The sequence below is a fragment of the Callithrix jacchus genome, chromosome 2 (assembly GCF_049354715.1).
Source record: "Callithrix jacchus isolate 240 chromosome 2, calJac240_pri, whole genome shotgun sequence".
NCBI classification, from domain to species: domain Eukaryota; kingdom Metazoa; phylum Chordata; class Mammalia; order Primates; family Cebidae; genus Callithrix; species Callithrix jacchus.
In genome coordinates this window covers 147,311,353-147,333,180 of record NC_133503.1, presented here as the reverse complement: position 1 = coordinate 147,333,180, position 21,828 = coordinate 147,311,353, and the positions used below count along the sequence as shown (strand labels likewise).

Below are 21,828 nucleotides of genomic sequence, written 5' to 3'. Positions count from 1 at the left end.
TTACCATCTAGACATATTGTATTATTCATGCAATTCTCCTGCCTCAGATTCCCGAGTAGCTGGGATTACAGATGTGTACCACTGTACCTGGCTAATTTTTGTATTTTCAGTAGAGACAGCGTTTCACCATATTGGCCTGGCTGGTCTTGAACTCCTGACCTCAGGTGATCCGCCCATCTTGGCCTCTCAAAGTGCTGCGATTATAGGTGTGAGCCACTGCACCCTGCCACATTTCTGGATTTGAGATTTTCAACACATACATGTTGCTGACTGGTTATGAAGTTAGTTATTTAAAATCATATTCCGTAAAGTCTGCAGTGACTATTGAACTAAAATTTTCATTTGTTTCTCATATTGTTCATATTCAAGCCTTTATTTAAATTGTTTTTTTCATTTTTCTAATCTACAGTAATTTACTAATAGCTTCTGTATCCATTCAGAAGACAGGTCATAATACACTCTAGTATTTTTTCTTTGTAGCATTCAACTTAATTGACTTCCTTTCCTTTTCTCAAATTTCATGTATATCAAGCATATCCATAACTTATAAAAAATTACTATCCAGCTATATTGGCATTATTCAGTCCTTAGAATTTTTTTTAACCACCCAGAGATAAATTTGAGATGCATAAGAACAATTTGGGCCGGGTGCCTGTAATCCCAGAGCTTTGGGAGGCCAAGGCATGTAGATCACCTGAGGTCAGGAGTTCAAGACCATCCTGGTTAACATGGTGAAATCCCATCTCTACTAAAAATACAAAAATTAGCCAGGTATGGTGGCATGCACCTGTAGGCCCAGCTTCTCGGGAGACTGAGGCAGGAGGATCACTTGAACCCGGGGGAAGAGGTTGCAGTGAGCCAAGATCATACCATTGCACTCTAGCCTGGGCGAATGAGCAAGACTGTCTCAAAAAAAAAAAAAAAAGTAACAGTTTAAGAGCACCAAATCCAGAAGTCCTTAAATTTATTTCTAAATTTCAAAAGTTAACTTTTTAAACATCACTGTACTTCCAAAAAAGGGGAGGAAAATTGAGATTGCAACTTTCTTTTCTTCTGAAATCTATGGAGTAGGGTTTTATAACCTTGGCACTATTAACAACATTTGGGCTAGGCAGTTTTTTGTTGAGGAGTGTCATCCTGTATCTTATACAATATTTACCAGCATTGTTGGTTTCTGTCCACTACATGATAGTAGCACCACAACAGTTGAAATAACCAAAAATGCCTCTAGACATTACCAAATGCCCACTGGGGGCCAAAAATCACATTTAGTTGAGAGCCACTGTGATGGCTTATCTTCATAGCTACATATAATTTGTCTGACAATTTACTAACCTATTTCTAGTTGTTATATGACTCTAGATCAGTACATGACCGAAAAGAATGTAAAAGCAAGAAATATATCATTTTGTCATCCCCACTTCATAATCCCCCTTCCTCACAATGAAGAAAAAATGTAAATTTCTAAAAATTCAAATACATTTTAAATCTTTATAGCCTAAGTTTCGGGAGGCTGGGTGTGGTGGCTGACGCCTATAATCCCAGCGCTTTGGGAGGCTAAGACAAGTGGATCACTAGGTCAGAGTTCGAGACCAGCCTGGCCAACATGAAACTCTGTCTCTACTAAAAATATAAAACTTAGTTGAGTGTGGTGTCATGCTGTCTGTAACCCAAGCTACTCGGGAGGCTGAGGCAGGAGTATCACTTGAACCTGGAAGGCAAAGGTTGCCGTGAGCTGAGATTGCTGCACTCCAGCCTAGGCAACAGAGAGAGACTCTGTCTCAAAAAAAAAAAAAAAAATAGGTATTTCTGGAAATCTGTAACAAAACTTTTGCAATAGTTGAGCATTGTATTTAGTTCTGAGTTTCTAGACAACAGAGAACAAAAGGAAAAATACTGAGTTACTGTTGTAAACTCTTACTGCATGTAACACAATACTTATTCCCTCTTTCTTTCATTTTTCCAAGATAAAGTGAAATCTTTCCGTGCAGCTCTACAAGAAGAGGAACAAGCCAGCAAGCAAATCAACCCGAAGAGACCCCGTGCCCTTTAAACCAGCATTTGCTGCTAAAGGATCCCCAGAACCCTCACTACTGTAACATAAAACGGTTCAGCTGTAAGGGCCATTTGAAAGTTTGAAATTTTAAAGTGTCTGTGGAAAATGTTTTGTCCTTCACCTGAAATTACATTTCAATTTTGTGAAACACTCTTTTGTCTACAAAATGCTTCTAGTCCAGGAGGCACAACCAAGAATTGGGATTAATGAAGCATTTTGTTTCATTTATGCAAATAGTGATTTACTTTTGGAGATCCTTGTCAATTTTATTTTCTATATGATGAAGTAAGACTGTGGACTCAATCCAGAGCCAGATAGTAGGGGGAAGCCACAGCATTTCCTTTTAACTCAGTTCAGTTTTTGTAGTGAGACTGAGCAGTTTTTAATCCTTTGCGTGCATGCATACCTCATCAGTGACTGTACATACCTTGCCGACTCCTAGAGACAGCTGTGCCCACCTTTTCCTGCTTTGTGCCTTGACTAAGGCTACTGACCCTAAATTTCTGAAGCACAGCCAAGAAAAATTACATTCCTTATTTGTCATTGTAAATTACCTTTGTGTGTACATTTTTACTGTATTTGAGACATTATTTGTGTGTGACTAGTTAATTTTGCAGGATGTGCCATATCATTGAACGGAACTAAAGTCTGTGACAGTGGATATAGCTGCTGGACCATTCCATCTTATATGTAAAGAAATCTGGAATTATGATTTAAAACCATATAACATGTGATTATAATTTTTCTTAGCATTTTCTTTGTAAAGAACTAAAATATAAACTAGTTGGTGTATAATAAAAAGTAATGAAATTCTGAGAAGAGTTTTATCTTAGGAAAATACATATATATGCAGTGTGTGTGCCAGTGTGGTATTAACAAGACTAATAGTGCAATTTGATCCTTATCAATATGATTACTTAATTTGAAGTGTTCATTAGCACCCTAAAACATACCTTTTCTATGTACTGTTAAAGGAAATTGGCTTCTGATGCATGAACATTTACATGTACATTGAAAGTAGTCCATAATAGAAGTTAGTTTAAGCCAAGTGTAGACAGTACATTACACCCTTGAAAAAGAATTAAGCTGCAAAAGAGTTGACTTTGCCTTAAAAGGCAGATCTAACCCAAGCTCCATCCAGTACCAAATGTGAAGCTTCATCATTATTTGGTGAGAATCACCAAATTCTCACAGTACATTGGTGTAGGGCATGCTACTTTTTAATAAGGGCAGCACTTATTTTTACAGATTGCTACTCTAAGAAAGAAAACTGGCCACTTTTCATGTAAATATTTTGTTAAAAGATTTTGTATATCTCTCTAGGAGTTTTTCCTCAGTTCCCAGGATAGGGTCTGGGAGTAGATTAACAACTAAAAATCTCCCAAGGATATCTTGTTTTGATTTATTTACTCTAGGGAACTACCAGCTCATTCATAGGAGCCAAAGGGAAGCTATGAATAGAGAGTCATATGAGCCAGATTCTTTATTGTTCATAAAACCCAGAGAGTAGTTGTGAAAGATCCTAATACAATTGTGAAAAGCTCTGTAAACATGAAATCTAAACCAAATGTAGATTTTCACAATATGCTTATTAATAAATGAAGTCTATGGAATGAGTTTTAGAGATAATTTACTTCAATACAATCACCTTTGTTTTGGAAGGGACTCAGGTTTTCTAGCAGCTGTAAGATATATTCTATTTGTGTTTATTTCAAAGGGAAGAGGAAGAATGGAGAACTGTTACAATTGACCTTGCAGAGGCTGTTTAAAAAGTAGTTTTTGAGATTAACCAAACTTCAAAGGGCAATAAAGATGTGTGAATTTGCTCATTTGAAAGCACAACAGATTAGCTTCAAATTTATTATTTGCATTGGATGGGTACTATGTTTGGAAAGTCTCCTTATAGACAAATATGCTGCCTTACTCTATGATGGCTTCATTCTGATCCGGTATTTAAAAAATTAGTACCAGAAAAGATCTTGAAGGTAGTATAATACAGTCCTTCAGCTTTACACAGATAGTTAAAACTGAAGGCCAGAAAAGGAACTAAGACTCAGCAGTTTATAGGGGTAGAGGGAACTAACCTAAGAAAGCCGAGTTAAATGTTAAATTGTTTTCTATAAGGATAGAGATGATACAAGTAAACTTTGCAAAATAGTTTTGTGAGATTAAACAAAAAATTTGCCCTTATGTATATTTCATACTTGTTTAAAAAAAGCAGCTTGATGCTTTTGTTCTGGATTGAACGTTAAGAACAAGCATTGTTTTAATTATATAGTAACATTTACTATATGACTCTGAAGCCAGATTTCAAAATCTGGCTTTGTTAAATTAATTGGAAACACTCCTTCTATTAATATTAAGTTAGTTATTTTAAAAAAAAAAAGCCAAATAAAGATATTTTTATTAGTTTTTTATAGAAATAAAATAGCTACTATAATTCTTTATTATAGTATATTAACAGCAGTTAGTATTATATTGATTTAAACATAAGTAGCTAATAAAACTTGTTTATGACATCTATTGAAATTCTCAATCTGACAGTTTTAAAATAGTTTAAAACTAAGCACCAGGTATATGAAAAAGGTACTGGAAATTTTAGTTATCCAGAAATCATAGGAATACTGGGAACCTGTAGTTATGGGAAATGGCTGTTTTTCTGAAGTTGAAAGCAAACATAAAACCAGTTTCAATTTACAAAACCCTTTGAGATTTTGCTAAGTTATCTCCCTAAGAACTAAAAAGATAAAGGTAATTTTATGTTAATTTCATTCCACTTTAGCTTCTCAATATGCCTGGTACTGCCTGGTGGCAGTAGCAGGCTCAGGCTTACCCAGAACCCTAAGTCTGTTATGCTGCAGGATAGCGAAAGAGGTAGGCAATCATAACAGACATTGTATAGGATAAATAGGGAAGAGAATGAGAGAAGCAAAATAAAAATGAGAAACAGTTGTTTTACTGTACATGTGAATAACAAGAAATGGTATGGGGAATGTGAATAACATGAAATGGTATGGGGAATGTGTGACTAGTGAAGCATATTTTAACTTTTTTACTACTGGAGGAACAGACCTAAAAAAGGCCTCACAGTATATTACACAGTAAATAGAAGAGTAACATCTTTATACAATAAACTGTTAGAAATGATAAGTTTAAGTATAAAGTTGTGCGTATCTGCGGCTCCTGAACATGAAGATTATTATTAATAGATTGGACCTGCTCTATGTTATATATTAAAAACAAACCAAAACAAAAAAGAACTTGCATACTTAGAACTTTCCAACTAAAAAATTCAGAATAATAAATGGTGACAGCAGTAGTAGTATTAAACCAAAAATAGTCAAGTAAGGAATGTCTCAGTAAAGCAAAAGCATTATCTTCTCAAATATAAAAAAATGTAGATTTCTTGACCTTGAAAAATTCTGTTTTCCAAATGCCTAGGAAAAATGAATACCTTCTGCGTTGAATCCATGTAGCAATCTGAAAAAAGAAATCAAAATGGAACGGTACTGAAAACCTAATTTGTAGCACCTAATGGTATATAGTTTTATACAATTCTGAAAAACATGAACACAGCATGCTTACAGAGCCCACCCACTCCTAATGCTAGTTACTAAAAAAATGTTACTGGCTGGGTGCAATGGCTCACACCTGTAATCCCAGCACTCTGGGAGGCTGAGATGGGTGGATCACCTGAAGTCAGGAATTTGAGACCAGCTTGGCCAACATGGTGAAACCCCATCTCTACTAAAAATATAAAAGTTAGCTAGGTGTGGTGGCACATGCCTGTAATTTACAGCTACTCGGGAGGCTGAAGCATGAGAATCGCTTGAACCTGGGAGGCAGAGGTTGCAGTGAGCTGAGATTGTGCCATTGCACTCCAGCGTAGGCAACAGAGCAAGACTGTCTCAAAAAAAGAAATATTACTGTCTGACTAAATTTATAAGATAGATATATATTGGTTAAAATAATGCCATGCTGGTGCTTCTTTCATTATAGCCTATATGTTATAATGAATTTGACTAAAATTGTCTTGGACTGACTGGCCGGGCGCAGTGGCTCACGCCTATAATCCCAGCACTTTGGGAGGCCGAGGCGGGTGGATCACAAGGTCAAGAGATCGAGACCATCCTGGTCAACAAGGTGAAACCCTGTCTCTACTGAAAATACAAAAATTAGCTGGGCATGGTGGCACGTGCCTGTAGTCCCAGCTATTCAGGAGGCTGAGGCAGGAGAATTGCTTGAACCCAGGAGGCGGAGGTTGCGGTGAGCCAAGATCGTGCCATTGCACTCCAGTCTGGGTAACAACAGCGAAACTCTGTCTCAAAAAAAAAAAAAATTGTCTTGGACTTTTGTTATCCCAGGCTAAGAACTCATTGGCACTTGTTTCATTTCAACATGGTAACTGAACAAGAAGCTGTTGGGAATTGGCAGAAGTCAGATGAATGACCAATCTTACATGCCCATTCTTCCTCTCTTGAGCTGTTATTTATATTCAAATTAAATACACATTGTTTCTCTCTGTAGATACCTATGTACTTATTAGATTCTAGTTAGTAAACTGTACATGCTCAGTAACTGAGGAAATTTAGTGAAAATGAAGGAAAAAATAAAACATTTCACTTTAGACCTGAGGTTATTTTTAGGCAGGCCCATAGAAACAGGTCCAGATAAATTGTCTAAAAAAGCAAAGTAGGTACTTAAGAATAGTATTCAATGCCTAGAATTAACATCAAAAAGACTCAGTAGTACTGCTAGCCACCCAATAAAATATAAACTCCATTTGTATTGGTTATATAGAACTGTGCTTCCAGCTTAGAAAAAGTCAAACTAATGACATTTATAACTATCTACCCTCATTGTTTATTCAGCCTCTAGAACATGGAAGCTTTAAAAGTGAATTGGCTAAATAGGCAAGAACTTCTGAAAGTTAACGTTTTAATGACTAAAAACAGTTAAGTAGAGGTTAGTAATTACCTGAGTAATTAATTGAAGCCTTTATTTTTGTAAGACTTACTTGCTTAATTCAAGCAAAACAAATTTTTGTCTAAATTACCTAGATAATTATGACACCTTTTTTTTTTTCTTTTTCTTTTTTTTTTTTTTTTGAGGGAAAAAGAAAAAGAAGGGGAAAAAAAGAAAAAGAGGGAAAAAGGAATATTACTTCATTCCTAAAATGGGTTTCAATAATGGAATTATGATATCTTTTTATCTTAGAAGTGTAGAACTTGCCTCAGGCTACCAAAGTAACTATGTATTATTACTAAACAGATAACCAAGTAGGATTGTGACTGACATTATTGTATGCTTAACACTGATTTAACAACAGCTATTCCCAGTAAGGAAATTTATAAAATCAGATCCAGTTACATGTATTATGATTTTTCTACCTTTGGACTATTTTGGAGGGATAAGTTGTTAAGACTAAGACTATGAATGAGAGTTGAGGAGGGAATGGGAAGGGAGGAACATGCACACCATATTAACACAAAGGCAATCTTCTGGCTCTGACTGTTCTTTACTACTGTTCTTAAAGAAATGTTCATTCTGCTGCAGCTAACTAGCCTCCATCTTTTACACCAAATACTATTCCATGCCATGGAAGTGCTATGCAATAACTCTCCCCGGTAGCACCTTATACCGCTTAAAAGCCTTTAAAATCTCTAATCTGAAGGTGTCACAGTAAAGAAATGTAAACACTTAGGAAAACAAAAATGTAATTACCTGATGAAGTCATCTATGTCCATGGAACGGGCCCGTTTGTCACTAAAGCCTGTGCTGGTTAGGATTTGCTGTATTTTATCTGCTATGCTGAAATCTTCTGGTATTATCTATCAATATAAGATTCAGAATAAATGAACAACATATCTTTAATGAGGTCACTTTGACTCTTTTTTTTAGTTCAGTAAGTCATAAAATAGTCACCTTTAATGTATTTGTTAATGAAAGTTTGCAAAGCCTGATTGTTTACATAAGACTTGGATCTCAAATTAGTTAAGTGGCCGATCTTTATTTACAAAAACTTGGAATACCTTGAATTAGTAATCATGTATATATTAGCCTTTGTCTTCTTTAAGATTCTGAAATAGTTATTAGTTTCAGACTTCACAAATAATTAAAACTGTAAACTAAATTTTAAAGCAACTGTTACTCCGTTCAAAATAATGCATTTTCTTGCTACAGATTTCACCTTACCACCTCGTTTTTCTCAAAGAGGTGACCTCTCCAAGCCTTGGGAGTTTTAAGGATTTTACCCTTAATTCACATATTTTATTCAAAGATTTTTCTTAATCCAGCTTACTGTTTTTCTATTACACTTAGGCAGATTATCTAATGACCTTTTGCCAATAAAAGAAAAAATGGAGCTAGTATTGTGATACATTAAACCATAGGTTCTTAGTCATTAAAAATACAAAGAAAATTGGCCTTTATCTGTCTTTTCTGTTTAAACTGGAAGCTAAAAAGCTAGCAAACATCACATTACAGACATTGTTACACAAATGATAATCATGAGGTTCACAATCAGAAATCTGTATTGAGTGTGTGAACTTTATTCTAATTATTTCAATTTCTGGGTATTTAAAAAACTACAAAGAAAATAATAACTTTATATTTGTAACTGCTATGTGAGCAAAAAACGAGATGGTCACAATTCCGAGGACAGTAAATCGTATACAGTTATCTTAAGTTTTTCAAGCTACACATATCTACAGCTTTGAGGACACTATAACTGCTGCATCCTGTTATGGCTAAAAGCAACTGTGAGTAGTTAGAGGACAGGATAGAGTAACCAAAGCTGCTTTATCTGTTCCACAGGATACACAGCAGCACTGACCTGTCAGAGTTCAAGTCAAAATTGTGCTAGTTATGCATCATATCTCTTTTAAGGATCCTATGGAATGTACAAAATAATCTCATGCTAGATCAACAAGAATAAAAATGGACATTCAAAAACAAATCAGTGAAACTGCAGGAACATTTTCTACTTACAATATTATGGACTGAACAGTGAATTCTATAGTTTTTTTCCAAGAGTTGTTGCACGGCACTTGATCTATAGCATAAAAAAGTGATGCCACTGTTACTATTTCAAAGTCAGAGAGCTATTATACATAATTTCATACTTTTTAAACCTTTTTTTACTAATATATGAACTAGTTTAATATTTCAGTTTAGATTACATTAAATCTATGTTCCATGTGATGAAATTAAGGAATTTTTAAAGTTGTTGAATATTTAAACTTATGAAGCAAACACTAATTATACTTAAGGTGCAAAATTCTTAGAGAAGTTCTAGACCCTCCACAAAACACTCCCTAAAAAAAAAAAAAAAAAAACTCCAAGCCCTCTTAAAACTGTCTCTCACCTCTCTTTTACCCTTGAACCCCAAATTGATGTGTTGCATTTTCCCAGGTTAATAAGATGACACATATCCTTCATTAAGTGTGGAAGGGGTCCATCATCACCTCATTTTTCCAACAAAAAGCTAGAGCTGATGTATGGTCAGAGTTTGGGAGTATTTTCCTGTTTTACCAGAAAACCTTATCTGACTATAAACTCCAGCAAACTTCATTAAGTTCTCCTGCCTCCCAAGGTCCAAAGACAGTTAAAAAGGTAAAGTTTGTCTCAGACCCATAATCTTTACACTTGGACCAAATTCTAGCACAGTATCTGGAGCACTGGTCCTTTATACATTAGAAATTAGTGAAATACTTACTTAAATGCAGCAGAGAGTGTCTTGTTTTTCCTAACAAAGGTTATCCTTACTAGCCCATCCCATTCCTGAAATAGAAGATAGATATTTTCTTCAAATTACAAACTTCTTGTTCTTGTCTATGCCTGCTAGGTATTATTTTTTCTTTTAATATATAAAATTGAAGAGAACTTTCTAAAGTGAACAAAATGTTCTGTATCTTCATCTGGCTGGCACACACATGTAAAAGTAAGACATACACTTGATTTTTGCAGTTTGGTGCATTTAACTGAATATGTCTTTTCCTCAGAATTGTTTTTGACAAGTGTCAAAGCATGACAATATTTATTTTTAATTGAAAAAATAAAGCCAGGCACAGTAATGCATGCCTTTAGTACCAGCTACTCAGGAGGCTGAGGTGGGAGGATCAATGGAGACCAAAAGTTCAAGTTCAACCTAGGCAACGTAGTGAAACCCCATCTTAAAAAAAGAAGGCAGGAGAAAAACAAAATTGTCCCACATCTGAACAAAGAACATGGCTCTATTTATTTAAATCTAAGAATCATTTTCAAAAATAAGATTCAAAACAGACATGACTTCAGATAAGGCTTGTGTAACACACCTAAACCTCCTTGAAGGAGTTACTGATGAACCACTCCATTTACCACCAAATGACCACACACACAATCATGTTTTTCTTTAATATGACTAGTAAGGTTTTACATGAAGTGGTCTTTCTTGTTTTTAAATCTCAGAAACGATTATGATTAAAACATGTTACCCATAATATTACTTTAAAACAACCATTTTTATTTTACCTTGTTTTCTAAGTTTTAGTCAATTCTTTTTCTTGAGACTGGGTCTCACTTCATAACTACTTTGTATCAAATTATTCCATCTCCTTCAGCACAGGATGTGTGCTAATTAACATTTCCCTATGTTTGGATATTTAGGTTGACTTAATATTTTTCTGCTGCTATAGACACACATCTTCCAGCCTGGACTTCTTTTTTTTCCTTTAGTGAATGAGCTAGTATTTTAACCTCACCTGAAAATTGATGGGTGGTGGTGGATTCTTAGGTTCTATCCTTACAACACTGGATTCCACCTTGGGCGGTGGTCTGAAGTTATTCTTTCCAACCTGTTAATAAAAACGTATTTCAGTAGTACTCTCAAAGGCAACTTTTATTGAGTAACCAAAGATGCTATCCTCACAGCAGGCACAACTAGATGCTCAAGGATGAGTTAAGCTAGATTATTTCAATAATAATCACTGGCCAGGTGCTGTAGCTCACACCTCTAATCCCAGCATTTGGGGAGGCCAAGGCAGATGGATCATTGAGCCCAGGAGTTCAAGACCAACCTGGACAACATAGTGAAACCCTATATCTATTAAAAAATACCAAAAACTGGGCTAATGCCCTTTTCACCCTTACCCCACCTGCACCCAGGTGAATAAAAAAACAAAAATTAGCCGGGCGTGGTGATGCACACCTCTAGTCCCAGCTACTCAGGAACTGAGGTGAGAGGACTGCTTGAGTCTGGGAGGCAGAGAGTGCAGTAAGCCACTACACGCAGCCTAGGTGACAAAGCAAGACTGTGTCTCAGAAAAAAAGGGAAAGAAACAAAATTCACTTACTTTCATTAGATGGTCCACACGAGCCAACAGCTGTGTATTAATTGAGAGTCTGCAGTATAACTTATCTCCAGGTTTTGCAACCAGTCTGAGGGCAAATTCTCTTTGAAACATAAGTATAGCACATCTGAAAAGAAAGCAAAAAAGAATAAAGAAAATGGTCATTGTCAACTATAAACGAATTTTCACTGCAATGAATTTTCTTGGTAGAAAAATAGCAAAGCACTGGCAGCTGATTATACGGTTAGGAGAACACTTTCAGCCTTTGTTTTATTGCCACAGAATGAGACCGTAGGCTTTGTTTTTATACTGGCTGTACTCCTCACCCCAAGATAGCTTGCAAATGTAAGCCCTCATTAAATAAGAAGGTATTTCAAACCAGCACTAGTCTATCACCTCTTCTATGAAAACAAAAAGTGAAACAAAATTGTTTCAGTAGAAATACATCAGGTAGCAAACACCTTTAAGGAAGAGGTAACGCTGAAGAGGCAGATTGTGATGTTCAATGTCTCCTTGATTTGCCAGGTTAAAAGATGTAGATGTAGACTTTTTTTTTTTTGAGACGGAGTTTCGGTCTTGTGGCCCAGGCTGGAGTGTAATGGCGTGATCTCGGTCACTGCTACCTGTGCCTCCTAGGTTCAAGCGATTCTCATGCCTCAGCCTCCCGAGTAGCTGGGATTACAGGCGGGTGCCACCATGCCTGGCTAATTTTTTGTATTTTTAGTAGAGACGGGGTTTTACCACGTTAGCCAGGCTGGTCTCAAACTCCTCACCTCAAGTGATCTGTCCACCTCAGCCTCCCAAAGTGCTGGGATTACAGGCATGAGCTATCACACCTAGCCAAAAGATGTAGACTTTTTTAATCAGCAGGCAATGGGGAGACTTTGAAAGGGTTAACGAACAGAAGAACATCTTCAAAGCTGTACTTGACATTCAAACTTTTGACAATGAGTCATACTAAAAAATACATTTGGCACTGTAATCCAAGCCACAAATGCGTGCGTGTGTGTGTGTGTGTGTGTGTGTGTGTGTATTTATTTTGAGACAGAGTCTCGCTCTGTTGTCTAGGCTGAAGTGCAGTGGCAAGATCTCGGCTCACTGCAACCTCTGCCTCCCAGTTCAAGCGATCCTCCTGCCTCAGTCCCACTAGCGGCTGGGATTACAGGTATGTGCCACCATGCCCGGCTAATTTTTGTATTTTTAGTAGAGACAGGGTTTTGCCATGCTGGCCAGGCTGTTCTCGAAATCCTGACCTCAGGTGATCTACCCACCTCAGCCTCCCAAAGTGCTGGAATTACAGCCGTGAGCCACGGCGCCTGGCCCTACCCTCTGATATATTCTATTCCATGTTATTTAATAAAAGAAAAAAAAAAGGTTAGGCATGGTGGCTCATGCTTGTAATTCAAGCACTTTGGAGGCCAAGGCGGGCAGATCACCTGAGGTTGGGAGTTCAAGACCAGCCTGACCAACATGGCGAAACCCCGTCTTTATTTTAAAAAAATATTTTTAGTAAAAAAAAAAGAGGATGCTCATGACTCATTAATTTTATAACCACTAAACAGTTTTTGACTTGCAGTTTGAAAGACACTAGTATACAATGTAGAAAGTGACTTCAAAGTTCATGGAAATATTGAGTTAAAAAATAAAAATAAGCCGAGGCATGGTAGCACATACGTATAATCACAGCACTTTAGGAGACCAAGGCTGGCAGATCACTTGAGCTCAGGAGTTCAAGACTAGCCGGGGCAACATGGTGAGATCCTGTCTCTAAAAAATATACAAAAATTAGCAAGGCATGCTGGTACACCCCTGTAATCCCAGCTACTCAGAAGGCTGAGTTAGGAGAATCACATGAGCCCAGCCCAGGGAGGCTGAGACTGCAGTCAGCTGAGATCTCACCACTGCACTCCAGCCTGTCTCAAAAAAAAAAAACAAAACATAAACTTTATTATTCAACATAAGCTCCATCAAGTTCAAGACACTTTTGTAAGTGATGATTCCAGCCTTTTAGTCTATATCAACAAAACGAGGCTCTGGGGAATTTAGCCAAGTCAATGCAGTCTTTATTTTACATTATTAACTGAAGAAAAAAGGGTGCCCTTTCAAGATTTTTTAAGATTAGGAAATGAAAATAAATCAGTAGGGCCAGGCATGGTGGTTCATGCCTATAATAATTCCAGCATTTGAGGAGGCTGAGGCAGACAGATAGCTGAGCTCAGGAGTGCGAGACCAGCCTGGGCAATGTGGCAAGACCCGTCTCTAAAAAAATACAAAAATTAGCTGGGTGTGGTGGCACATGCCTGTAATCTCAGCTACTTGGGAGGCTGAGGTAGGAGGAATGCTTGAGCCCAGGAAGTAGCGGCTGTAGTCAGTGCAGATCACACCACCGCTCTCCAGCCTGGGCGCCAGAGCAAGACTGTCTCAAAAAAGAAAAAGAAAATAAGCCAGAAGAAGCCTAATCAGGGCTGTAAGGTGGACAGCTGACCATCTCCCATTGAAATTCAAAAAACTGCCTTCATTTGATGAGAGCAAGGAGTGGAAGTATTATGGTGGGGGAATCTCTGGGGAAGCTTTCCAGGGAGTTATTCTGCTACATCTTTCGCTAACTTTCTCAAATCACTCTTATAATAAGCAGATGTTATCATTCTATGGTCCTAAAGAAAGTCAGCAAGCAAAACGCCTGGAGCATTCCAAAAAAAATTTGCCGTGACCTTCGCTCTTGACTGGTCTACGTTTGCTTTGACTGGACCCCTTCTGCCTCTGGGTAAGCATTACTTTGTGCTTTGTCTTTAGGATCATGCTGGTAAAGACTTATTTCTTTGAATAATGTTTCAGGATCTTGTTTTTTTTGCTTTTGTTTTTATTTTGACAGTCTCACTCTGTTGCCCAGGCTGGAGTGTGGAGTGCAGTGGCGCAATCTCAGTCCACTGCAACCTCTACCTCCTGGGTTTGAGTGATTCCCCTGCCTCAGCCTCCCGAGTAGCTGGGATTACAGGTGCCTACCACAATGCCCAGCTAATTTCTATATTTTTAGTAGAGACAAGGTTTCACCATGCTAGACAGACTGGTCTCCTGACCTCAAGTGATGTGCCTGCTTTGGCTTCCCAAAGTGCTACTATTAGAGGCGTGAGTCATTGCACCCGACCATGTTTCAGAATTTTGATCCCAGTTATATAAAATTTTCACTAGAAGCTCTTTTTATCTGCAGATGATTTGAGTATGGTTTTTTGTGTTTTTTTCCCCTGTAAAACCTTTCAGAAGAGAGGGCATGATGGTTTTGGCATCCATCAAGTAGAAAGTTTGTTTAACTTTAATTTTGCAGTCAGAATTGTGTAAGCTGAACCAACTGAGATGTCTATAGTGTTGGCTATTGTTTGTGCTGTTAAATGTTCTTCATCACTTAGGGAACAAAAGAGATGAATGTTTTCCACAAATTGATGTGGATGGTCTGCCACTGTAGGCTTTGTCTTCAACACTGTCTCATCCCTTCTTAAAATGAGTTATCCATTTGTAAACTGCTGATTTCTTTGGGACAATGTCCCCATCAACTTTTTGTAGAGCATCAGTGATCTCACCATTCTTCCAACCAAGCTTCACCATAAATTGAATGTTTGTTCTTCACTTTTAGCAGAATTCATGTTGCTCTGATAGGGGCTCTTTTCAAACTGATGTTTTATCCTTCTCAGTGCCTTATACTAACTAGATCCTGTTCAGTTAGTAGAGTTTATTTTGGTGTAAAAAAAAAAAAAATGGAAATCCATGCATAGTTTTTTCATAATACACATTTTCCATGAACTTTTTGAAGACCTCTCACACTAGACACCCGTTAGGAAACCACTGCAATTGTCTAGACATAAGGTAATAACAATTCTAACCTAGGCTTAATGGCAGGAAGATTCAAAAATAGGGAAAGGCTATCTGGTATCAGAAGCAGGACTTCCAGCACACTGCCCCAAATAACCTCTCAATTAAAAAGAGAGAAAGACCTCCATATAAATCAACATTTTCTACAAAACTTCTTCAGTAGTTTTTCAACTGTTTCATTTTTGGCTATGTTCACCATCTGAATTGTAAGTCTTTCTAAAAGTTGGCAGTAACTCTAGTCTTTTGTCACAAACCTGAAAAAAGGTCGATGTAGTAACAGCTTGAAGACAAAAGGCGAAGAGATCTGTAAGAGAATTAACTAATTATTTCTGGGAAAGACACATCAGAGAAACACTTAGTATGATGTTCCTGAAAATGTGTGGACATACCTGATAAGGCAAATTTGCCACACAAGCATCAAAGAATGGCAAATCTGTTTTCAACACATCACCCACCAGTACTTGAAGTTTGCTGGCCACAGGCCTAACGAAAAAAGAAGAGATGTAAAAAGAATATTGTTTCATAAGATCGAAATGCACTTTAATTCTATAAGGTATACTCACGTGCCCTGAACTCTTTTGTGAAGTTCAGCTACTAGCCTTGGGTCAAGTTCACAAGCAACAACCTAATTGAAAAAAAAATTATTTAGGTTAATTGGAATATAAATCTCTTATTGTTATCCCAATAGGAACTCTTACATGATTTATGCGACAAACTTATTTTCCTTTTTTTTTTTTTGAGACGGAGTATTGCTCTTGTTGCCCAGGCTGGAGTGCTATGGTGGGATCTCAGCTCACTGTAAACTCTGCCTCCCAGGTTCAAGTGATTCTCATGCCTCAGCCTCCTGAGTGGCTAGGATTACAAGGCATATACCACCACGCCCAGCTAGTTTTGTCTTTTTAGTAGAGACGGGGTTTCTCTATGTTGGTCAGGCTGGTCTCGAACTCTTGACATCAAGTGATGCACCCGCCTTGGGATGCACGCGCCAACAGGCCCATCTGCTTTTCGCATTTCAACCATCAATATTCCTTCAATTGGAGGCAAGGAGCGGTGGCTCATGCCTATAATCCCAGTACTTTAAGAGGCCGAGGCAAGTGGATTACGAGGTCAAGAGATCGGGACCATCCTGGTCAACAAGGTGAAACCCCGTCTCTACTAAAAATACAAAAATTAGCTGGGCATGGTGGTGTGTGCCTGTAATCCCATCTACTCAGGAGGCTGAGGCAGGAGAATCACTTGAACCCAGGAGGCGGAGGTTGCAGTGAGCCGAGATCATGCCATTGCACTCCAGTCTGGGTAAAACAGCGAAACTCCGTCTCAAAAAAAAAAAAAAAAAAAAAAAAATTCCTTCAATTGTACTCTTCTACTTCAAATAACAAATACTGGCCTGGTGCAGTGGCTCACACCTATAATGCCAGCGCTTTGGGAGGCCAAGGCAGGCAAATCATCAGGTCAGGAGTTTGAGACCAGCTTGGCCAACATGATAAAATAAAAAAAGAAGTCAGTGAAACCTCAGCCGAAATTGCAAAAATACAAAAAATTAGCTGGGCATAGTGGTGGGTGCCTGTAATCCCAGCTACTTGGGAGGCTGAGGCAGGAGAATCACTCGAAACTGGGAGGTGGAGGGTGCAGTGAGCCGAGATTGCATCACTGCACTCCAGCACGGGCAACAATGACACCCCATCTCAAAAAACCAAACAAAAACCACCACCCAGAAAAGTAGACAACCAGATTATGTGAGAGTTCTACCCATATAATCAATAGAATCATGTTTCATCTGTCTCTATGCTTTGTAATTGAACAGATGATGGTAAAAATAAGCCATAGGGCCGTGCAATCAGTGTTGTTAGAGAGGAATGTACAGTGCAATCGCTCTTGCTATTAGTATGTTACATCTACTGAGATACAGAAGATATGATATAGATAACTTTTCAAGTAAATGAAAGTGGATGTCAAATAAGGCTGAAATTGAAATTTTATTGCAATTTTGGCTGAGGTTTCACTGACTTTTTTTATTTTAAAAAAAATTTTTTTAAGAGATGGGGTCACATTCAGCCGGCCGTTTGGGGCGACAGACTTACCATCCCAGAACCATGGCCCAATTTATCCGTAACCTTGTGGAGAAGACTCCAGCGCTGGTGAACACTTCTGTGACTTATTTGAAGCCTCAGTTGGCCACATTTTGGTACTATGCCAAGGTTGAGCTGATTCCTCCCACCCCTGCTGAGATCCCTAGAGCTATTCAGAGCCTGAAAGAAATAGTCAATAGTGCTCAGACTGGTAGCTTCAAGCAACTCACAGTTAAGGAAGCTGTGCTGAATGGTTTGGTGGCCACTGAGGTGTTGATGTGGTTTTATGTTGGAGAGATCATAGGCAAGCGTGGCATCATTGGCTATGATGTTTGAAGACCAATCTTTAACATCTGGTTATATTTGATTTATTATTTGAGTGTTGTTGGACCATGTGTGATCAGACTGCTATCTGAATAAAATAAGATGTGTTAAAAAAAAAAAAAAAAAAGAGATGGGGTCTCACTGTTACCCAGGCTGGAGTGCAGCAGCACTATCATAGGTCACTGCTACCTAGAAGTCTTGGGCTCAAGCAATCCTTCCACCTCACCTTCCTGAGCAACAGGGACCACAGGTGTGTACCACCACACCAAATTAATTTTCTTTCTTTATTTTTTATAGTGACAGGTCTCACTATGTTGCCCAGGCTGGTCTCAAAACTGGACTCAAACAATCCTCCCACCTCAGCCTCCCAAAGTGCTGGGATTACAGGCATGAGCCATCATGCCCAGCCTCTTTTTTAATTTTTGTAGAAATGGGGTCTCACTTTGTTGACCAGGCTGGTCTCAAACTCATGGTTTCAAGCAATCCTCCTGCCCCAGCTTCCCAAACTTCTGGGATTACAGATGTGAGCCACAGTGCCTGGCTCTACTTCTATGCAGACTGTGTTTACAGGGTACAATGTGCTGCTTATTCTGTTTGGCTCCCAGATATATCTTTATTTTTATTTTTATTTATTATTTTTTGAGACAGGGTCTTACTCTGTTACCCAGGCTACAGTCAAGTGGTGGGATCATGGCTCACTGGAGCCTCAACCTCCCAGGCTCAGGTAATCCTCCCACCTCAGCCTCCCTGGTAGCTGAGGCTACAGTCATGCACCACCATATCAGGACAATTTTTTGTAGAGATGGGGTTTCACCATGTTGCCCAGGCTGGTCTCGAACTCCTGGGCTCAAGCCATCCACCTGCCTCAGCCTCCCAAAATGCTTGGATTACAGGTGTGAGCCACTGAGAAAGGCCCTCCCAGGTCTATTATCAACTTTTCTCTGCCTTACCTTTCAACGTCTGGTTGGAAATGGCTAGTGAAAGGCACCAGGGTACAAGGGAGAGGGCTTGGGTATTTCCTTCCTAAATTCCCCGTGGAGGCTGGGCATGGTGGTTCATGCCTATAATCCCAGCAATTTGTTGTTGTTGTTTTTTGAGTCAGAGTCTTGCTCTGTTGCCCAGGCTAGAGTGCAATGGCTCTATCTCAGCTCACTGCAATCTCTGCCTCCTGGGTTCAAGTGATTCTCCTGCCTCAGCCTCCCTAGTAGCTGGGATTACAGACTCATGCTACCATATCCAGCTAATTTTTTTTGTATTTTTAGTAGAGTTGGCATTTTACCATTTTGGTCAGGCTGGTCCTGAATTCCTGACCTTGTGATCCGCCCTCCTTAGCCTCCCAAAGTGCTGGGATTACAGGCATGAGCCACTGCACTCAGCCCCAATTCCAGAACTTTGGGATACTGAGATGGGTGGATCACTTGAGGCCAGAAGTTTGAGACCACTCTGGCCAATATGGGGAAACTCCATCTCTACTAAAAATATAAAAATTAGCCAGGTGTGGTGGCAGGTGCCTGTAATCTCAGCTACTCAGGAGGCTGAGACAGGAGAATCTCTTGAACCCAGGAGGCAAAGGTTGCTGTGAGCTGGAATCGCATCACTGCACTTCAGCCTGGGCAGAATGAAACTCCCTCTCAAAAAAAAAAAAAAAAAATTCCCTGTTGAAATACCTAACCTGGTTACTGTTTTCCTGACGGAAATATCTCATGTTTTCTAAGACAAAATTTCTAACGAGGGATCAGGAGTTACTACTAAAATAACTGCAATTAGTTAAAACATTCAGATTGTAAACCAGCTGGGCTTGCTAATGTAGTCATTTGTGATACCAAACATTAAATCCCCTTTTTACCTTTTTTGCCTTTTCTAATAACTTTACAGTCATGTTGCCAGTTCCAGGTCCAACTTCTAGCACCACATCAGTTGGTCTTAAGGCAGCCTAAAAGCAAGCACAGCCATTTTAGCTATTCTGGCACATCAGAACACAGAAGTTAATTTACACCTGAGCATCTTTACTTATATGTGCTCTTTACTTATATGTGCTCTGTTAAGAGCGTTTACTCTGACTCCATTTTTAGATTTCTTTATGATCTATGTGGTTAACAAAATTACTTCAATAACAGTTGGTGTAAATGAAAATCTAAGACCTCTAACTTGGAGGAATACTGCTCAACTTTAGAAGTCAGAAAAGCAGGAACAGCATTTCTGGGATTGGCATTCTGCTTTCTATCTAGAAATATTCCAATAGCCTCTTGTTACCTTCTCTGTTCACATTAACAACTTCAAACAGGAAAGGACTGTACATGTTGGATGGGGATTTTTCAGTTCTCAACCCATGTGTGTTTTCAAGGACACAGAAGAGCAGAAACTGTACACAAAACTGAATGTTTGCACACAGCTATAATATTCTAGGGCCACAGCTTTCATTAGATGCTCAAAGGAAACTATGAACTAAAAAAATTAAAATGGTACACCAACCTTCATTTTTTTCTCTCATTTTTCAAATGATATGAAGCCTGACAAGATCTTTAACTATGTAATGCTCTTTCTGTGTAAAGCTCCAGGCTGCTCTCTTTGCTTGTAACCACAAGTGTACTCTGCACCATGTATATTTCATTTCCTAGCACCCAATCATCCATAACCATAAGACAACATCAATAACCCAGACAGGAGTAATACTTCGAGTAATTCATATGTGGCACTCGAATACACCAAACAATTTATACAGGATACTACATGTTTTTCTGGGAAACAAACTTTCTAATGTGTGGCTTAGACATAAATAGATGAAGTACATAAAAACTAAAAGTGATCAAAAAGGGGATTAGAAATAGAAAAATAGGCCAGGTGTGGTAGCTCACGCCTGTAATCCCAGCATTGTGGGAGGCCGAGGTGGGCAGATCACCTGAGGTCCAGAGTTTGAGACCAGCCTGACCAACATGGAGAAACCCCGTCTCTGCTAAAAATACAAAACATTAGCCGGGCATGGTGGCACATGGCTGTAATCCCCCCTATTCGGGAGGCTGAGGCAGGAGAATTGCTTGAACCCAGAGGCGGAGGTTGCAGTGAGCTGAGATTGCACCATTGCACTCCAGCCTGGGTAACAAGAGCAAAACTGAGTCAAAAAAAAAGGAAGAAAGAATTATCTTGAACAAATACAAAGATCCAGCTATAAAGTAATAATCCATAAAAAGACACAGAATTGGGAACCAGGAGAAACTGAAACCCACAGAACGAAGCTTAACATATAGAAGACAGCCGGTGAATTCTACACAATTATTTGATTCATTCAACAAATATTTACAGAGTATCTATTTTATGGCAGGCAGACTTTCTGCGCTTATGTATTCATAGGAATGAAATTAATAAACCAACAACTCTCTCCCTTTCCTCTTCCACACCCACCTTATCGATAATGCTGTTAATAATGAGAGGATTTTTCAAAATGTGTTGCCCAATTCCCGTGTTGAACATGAGTCCTGTAAGAAAACACGAAACAGCCTTAATTTTCCTACTGAGATGAGATATTAGACTGTCGCAGAGAAGAAAGCTGGATGGGAAGGGGGAAGATTTCTGGGCCAACCAGGGCCATGAAACGTCACGCCAGGACTGACAAACTGTTTATAAAGTTCATCCTCCAGCTGGAAAGGAGGCCAGCGGCGAGGTGCAGGGCCTGCGGCCGGCTCAGTGACCCACCCGGTCTTCCACGCTCACGGGAGCGGGTACTGACCGGCCTCCGCGGATCAGGTCTCGGTCCGCACCCCAGGCTCGGTCCTGCCGGAAGACCTGATCCGACCCCAGCTTCCTCGAGGGGATCCGCACCTCCAGCACTCTTGACCTCCCGGTGCTGCTCCTGCCGCCCGCGGCGGCGGACGACAGCCCCTGACTTGACCTTCGGCATCTCGACAGGAAGCGAGCCCACAGGCCCAGGACGTCAAGAAGGACCAAAGTGGGCTAGCGTGAGAAAGCCACCACGTGGGAACCGCAGTACAACACCGCCAGCAACATTCGAGCCGACGCGACGGAAAAGCAAGGGTCCGCCCCCTCTCGTACGGGTTCCTCCCCCAGAAAGAGGGCGGACCTTGGACCCCAGTGGCTGCCGGGAATTGGAGTCACCGAGCGAGGAAAGGCGAACGGCGGGAGCCTACAGATTCCGGAAGACACTGCCCTACGGAGCACCTCAGTCTGGATC

The 21,828-nt window shown here is 39.3% G+C and overlaps 2 protein-coding genes and 1 pseudogene across 11 annotated transcripts in view; 2 read left to right on the top strand and 1 right to left on the bottom strand.

Annotated features, from left to right (window-relative positions):
- KIF2A (kinesin family member 2A) overlaps positions 1-7,930 on the top strand; it is an 84,823-nt gene extending 76,893 nt beyond the window's left edge. For all 8 annotated transcript variants that reach the window (XM_003732336.6, XM_008992010.5, XM_002744922.6 and 5 more), the window contains one exon: positions 1,968-7,930. In XM_003732336.6, coding sequence (XP_003732384.1) covers positions 1,968-2,053 — 86 coding nt within the window. In that variant the 3' untranslated portion in view covers positions 2,054-7,930. The remainder of the gene's footprint in view (positions 1-1,967) is intronic.
- Positions 3,527-21,667, bottom strand: DIMT1 (DIM1 rRNA methyltransferase and ribosome maturation factor). 3 transcript variants are annotated; one of them, XM_035291527.3, is made up of 12 exons: positions 21,333-21,667; positions 21,042-21,115; positions 19,489-19,575; positions 15,813-15,874; positions 15,639-15,732; positions 15,504-15,553; positions 11,389-11,512; positions 10,798-10,890; positions 9,774-9,838; positions 9,047-9,110; positions 7,781-7,887; positions 3,527-5,536 (listed from the first exon to the last, which is right to left on the bottom strand). In XM_035291527.3, exons 1-12 carry the CDS (start codon positions 21,535-21,537, stop codon positions 5,494-5,496), a joined length of 1,068 nt encoding a protein of 355 aa, XP_035147418.1. In that variant the 5' UTR covers positions 21,538-21,667; the 3' UTR covers positions 3,527-5,493. The 3 variants fall into 3 exon arrangements, with proteins under 3 accessions (XP_035147418.1, XP_035147419.1, XP_002806669.1); XM_035291528.3 differs by having other exon boundaries at positions 21,367-21,667; XM_002806623.7 differs by having other exon boundaries at positions 21,459-21,667.
- Positions 17,324-17,764, top strand: LOC100403270 (ATP synthase, H+ transporting, mitochondrial Fo complex, subunit G pseudogene; annotated as a pseudogene).
- Positions 21,668-21,828: the final 161 nt, after the last annotated feature.

Bases quoted from the DNA above. Each gene is read 5' to 3' on its own strand.
- DIMT1 (XM_035291527.3), bottom strand. From the start codon at position 21,537: ATGCCGAAGGTCAAGTCAGGGGCTGTCGTCCGCCGCCGCGGGCGGCAG. The intron at 19,576-21,041 runs GTGGGTGTGGAA...GCTTGCTTTTAG, and splicing joins TTAACAGCATTATCGATAAG to GCTGCCTTAAGACCAACTGA. The intron at 9,111-9,773 runs GTAAGTATTTCA...TTTATGCTATAG, and splicing joins ACACTCTCTGCTGCATTTAA to ATCAAGTGCCGTGCAACAAC.